This window comes from Triticum dicoccoides, chromosome 4A, assembly GCF_002162155.2.
Source record: "Triticum dicoccoides isolate Atlit2015 ecotype Zavitan chromosome 4A, WEW_v2.0, whole genome shotgun sequence".
NCBI classification, from domain to species: Eukaryota; Viridiplantae; Streptophyta; class Magnoliopsida; order Poales; family Poaceae; genus Triticum; species Triticum dicoccoides.
The window spans coordinates 746,639,612-746,643,280 of NC_041386.1; the positions used below are offsets into that span (position 1 = coordinate 746,639,612).

Here is a 3,669-nt window from a genome sequence, read left to right on the forward strand (position 1 = left end):
GCTGGCCTAACCAAACATGGCGGCCAAGGCCAAGACCCAACGCATATTTCGCAAGGTTGTGAGCATCAAAGTTTGAGCTCCTAAATTCGTGAACTGCATGCAACTTATTCTCGTGAATAACTGCACCATAGTTCGATGCACCACCACTCGAGATTTCCTCCACTGCTTCCCTGCAATCCGAAGCCACGTGAATTCGTTGGAGGTATAGATCATCGGCAAGGGAAAGGGCTTCTCGTATAGCCAAGGCTTCAAGCGTTGCTGGATCTCCGATTGTTCTGTATACGATAGCCGACACGCCCTCAAACTTTCCCGCTTCATCTTGGCAAATTGCTGCAACTCCACCAAAACTCCCCCGGCCACCAATCGCGGCATCGGTGTTTATTTTGGCATAATTCTCCACCGGCGGTAGCCACCATGGTGGTCTTGCTGTAGTTGCATTGGCCGCTGCCACTTTCTGAGGATAGATCATTTTAATCTCTGATAAGTAAGATCTTATGAAGTTGTTGATGGATTGAGGACTCCGGAATACTCGTTCGTGTATTGCTTTTCTTCTAGCTCCCCAAATTGCCCAAAGAGTGACCACCAGCCTGATAAACTCATCAGCATTGAGGCTCTCTTGAAGGGCAAATAACCATCTTTTTGCACTGTATAGTACCACTAGGTGGCGTACTGGTGGGCCGGGTACTGGTTACTGGGCCTTCGGTTGCGCTTCGGTGGGCTCTGGGCCTCATCCTCTTGTGGCCTGCTTGCTGGGATCGTAACAGAATTAGTGTACTATTCAAGAATGAATTTACAGCCGAGCCTCATGCAGTCTACTAACTATCTTATTCTTGTGTAATCAACTTGCCCAGGTACCTGGTAATAATTGATGACATATGGCATCGTGGAGAATGGGACATCATCAGGAGGTCTTTTCCAGAAAGTAATCTTGGCAGCAGAATTGTCATCACAACTCATATTGCTTCTCTACCAGGAGATGATTTGGATAATAGCAAGCTCTGCATCAGAATGAATCCTGTATGGAGAACATATGGTACGTCTGATAGGAGATGGCAGTACGGATGGGAAGATCTCGCCGCAGGGATGAAGCCTGAGACGGTTGGACAAGGTTTTGACTGTAACCATCCCATTGGGCGCATGTGTGGTGGTGTGCCGTTAGCACTACTTTGCCTGTTTTCAGCAATGGCACTGATCCGAGAGCAACAAGAACAACTAGGGGTAAATGTAAATGCAAGTGATGTGCAAGATATGATTGAGAAGCAAGTTAAGCAATGTGGAATTCAGAACACTCCAGGGTTTGAACCGTTGGTAGAGAGCCTGCAGATTGGCTATGACAATCTTCCTCACCATATGTTGAAGACCTGCTTGTTGCACTGCAGTATATACCCTGAGAATTACCATTTTCACATGAATGATTTGTTCATGCGGTGGGTCGCTGAAGGATTTACTTATAAAAGAGATGCAGCGGAAGACTATCTCAAAGAGCTTCACAACAGGGGGTTGATGCTATGGGCTGGTTACGGGGCCTACCGAATGAATCCGATTATGCGAAGTTTCCTTAGATGGAAATCACGTGAAGATAATTTCATTACTTGCAGTTCCGACATCAAATCCTCATGTGCCTTTACAATCCATCGGCTATGCATTGACAATTATCAAGTTGATGATGGTGCAGATGCAGTGGAGGGGATGGATCCCTTGTTTGGACTGGATTGGTCTCAGATTCGATCTCTTGTTGTTTTTGAAGGTGCTAAGAGATATGCCCCCTTTGAGAAGTTGGAACATGCGCGGGTGTTGGATCTTCAATATCATCAGCAACATCTTGAATTCGAAGAGCGTGTTCATGGTTTTAGGGGTTTGCCAGTCAGAAAGGCTCTTGGGAATCATCATGTGAAGGTTATATGTGGACTGCCCCGCGTGAGACACCTATTTGGTCTAGAGGGGACAGGAATTAGTGATATACCACCAGAAATAGCGAGGCTTCAGTATTTGGAGACTTTGCAGGTAAGATTCACATCGATCATGGAGTTACCCAATGAGATTGGGGACCTACAACAATTGAAGACTCTGGCCGTGAGTCACAACCGCCAGCTAGCAGAACTGCCCAGAGAGATTGGAGACCTCCAACATCTAGAGACTCTAGAACTGAGTTACAACGGCAGGCTCAAAGAGCTGCCACGTGAGATCGGGAATTTGAACCTGCATCACACCAATTTGGAGAATTTGAACCTGCATCACACCAAACTCAAAGAGCTGCCTCCGGAGACTGGGAAGTTGCAGCATTTGAAAACTCTGGAGGTGGGATGGGCAAGCATGACAAGGCTAGGAAGTGAAATCGGAGACCTGCATCATTTAGAGACCCTGGACCTGAGTCACAACTTCGGGCTCACACAACTGCCTCGTGAGATCGGGAAATTGCAGAATTTGAAGCGGTTGCGCTTGCGTAATACTGGGGTGATGAAGACGCCAAGGGAAATCGGAGGGCTCAAGAAGCTGGAGAATGTGGAGTTAGACTATACAATGGGTACACTACCCTGGGAAGCTTGCAAGCTTTCGAAATTGGAGGGAGTGCCCGAGTGCATCCGCCAAGCCTGGAAGAAGAGTGATCTTGTGTCTCGTGTGCTAGCCAGGGAGATCTTGTCAGTTACGCTGTTCAATGGGCTCGCACTTAGTAGCGGGGGCCTAATCGTTGGCACAAAACACATGGGAATTCCACGGTGGATCAAGGATCACTTCAACGAACTTGGCTCCTTGGATATCAGGATCTGCAAACTTGAGAAGGAGCAGGATCTCGAGATTCTGCGGGAGATGCCTAAGCTGCGTTACCTCAGGCTAAGGCTGGATGTTGTCCCGCGAGATCCCATAGCCATCAGCGGTGAAGGGTTCACGAGGCTCGAGCTTCTCATAGTTGACTGCCGCATGCCAAGGGTTATCACCTTCCAGGAAGGAGCGATGCCGATCCTGAGATGCCTTACCTTTGAGTTCCAGTTCTACGGTGGCCCACCTCCAGCTGCAAATAAAGGAGACCCTCGGCTCGGTATCAAGCACCTCCGCCGTCTCTCAAGTGTCGCGTTTAGCTGCAACGAGGAATGGTATGGAGGAGCAGCAGAGAGCAGCCCGTGCATCAGCGCCATGATTGAAGTCGTCAGGAAAGAAGCCCAGGAGCATCCCAACAAGATCGACTTTCTTGTCTCTGGCCGAGGAGATGAGGAATTTCCAGCAAATGAGAGCTTGGCACGGGAGGTTTCCCAGTCCAGCAGCGTTGAGAATGAGATGGAGAACAAATGGTTGGTGGGGGGCATGCACAAGATTTGACCACAGTGAGAAAAATTGGAACAAACCTACTACTCCTCCATCTGATGCTGTTTGTTGTTTGCCCGTCCAAGTTAATATTATACTACTGTATGTATGTATGTATGTATGTATGTATTACTTATGCAAGCTTCCAAGTTGATTGATTTGGCATGTAATTTAATAACCTATGGGAGCCAATACTGTCTCTCTTTATTTTAGATTCAGAGCCAACACTATCTAGTACTCCTATTATAAAAAAAATTGCGAGAAAATTACCGATCTATTCATCTTCAATCATGGCAATACAACGAATACCAAAAGTAATAGAAATTACATCCTGATCCGTAGACCACCCAGCAACGACTACAAAAACTG

General features: G+C 47.3%; 1 protein-coding gene across 1 annotated transcript; it reads left to right on the forward strand.

Annotated features, from left to right (window-relative positions):
* The first annotated feature begins 414 nt into the window (after window positions 1-414).
* Window positions 415-3,315, forward strand: LOC119284432 (disease resistance protein Pikm1-TS-like). Its single transcript, XM_037563556.1, has 2 exons — window positions 415-428; window positions 852-3,315. The coding sequence occupies exons 1-2, from the start codon at window positions 415-417 to the stop codon at window positions 3,313-3,315; spliced, it is 2,478 nt and encodes an 825-aa protein (XP_037419453.1).
* Window positions 3,316-3,669: the final 354 nt, after the last annotated feature.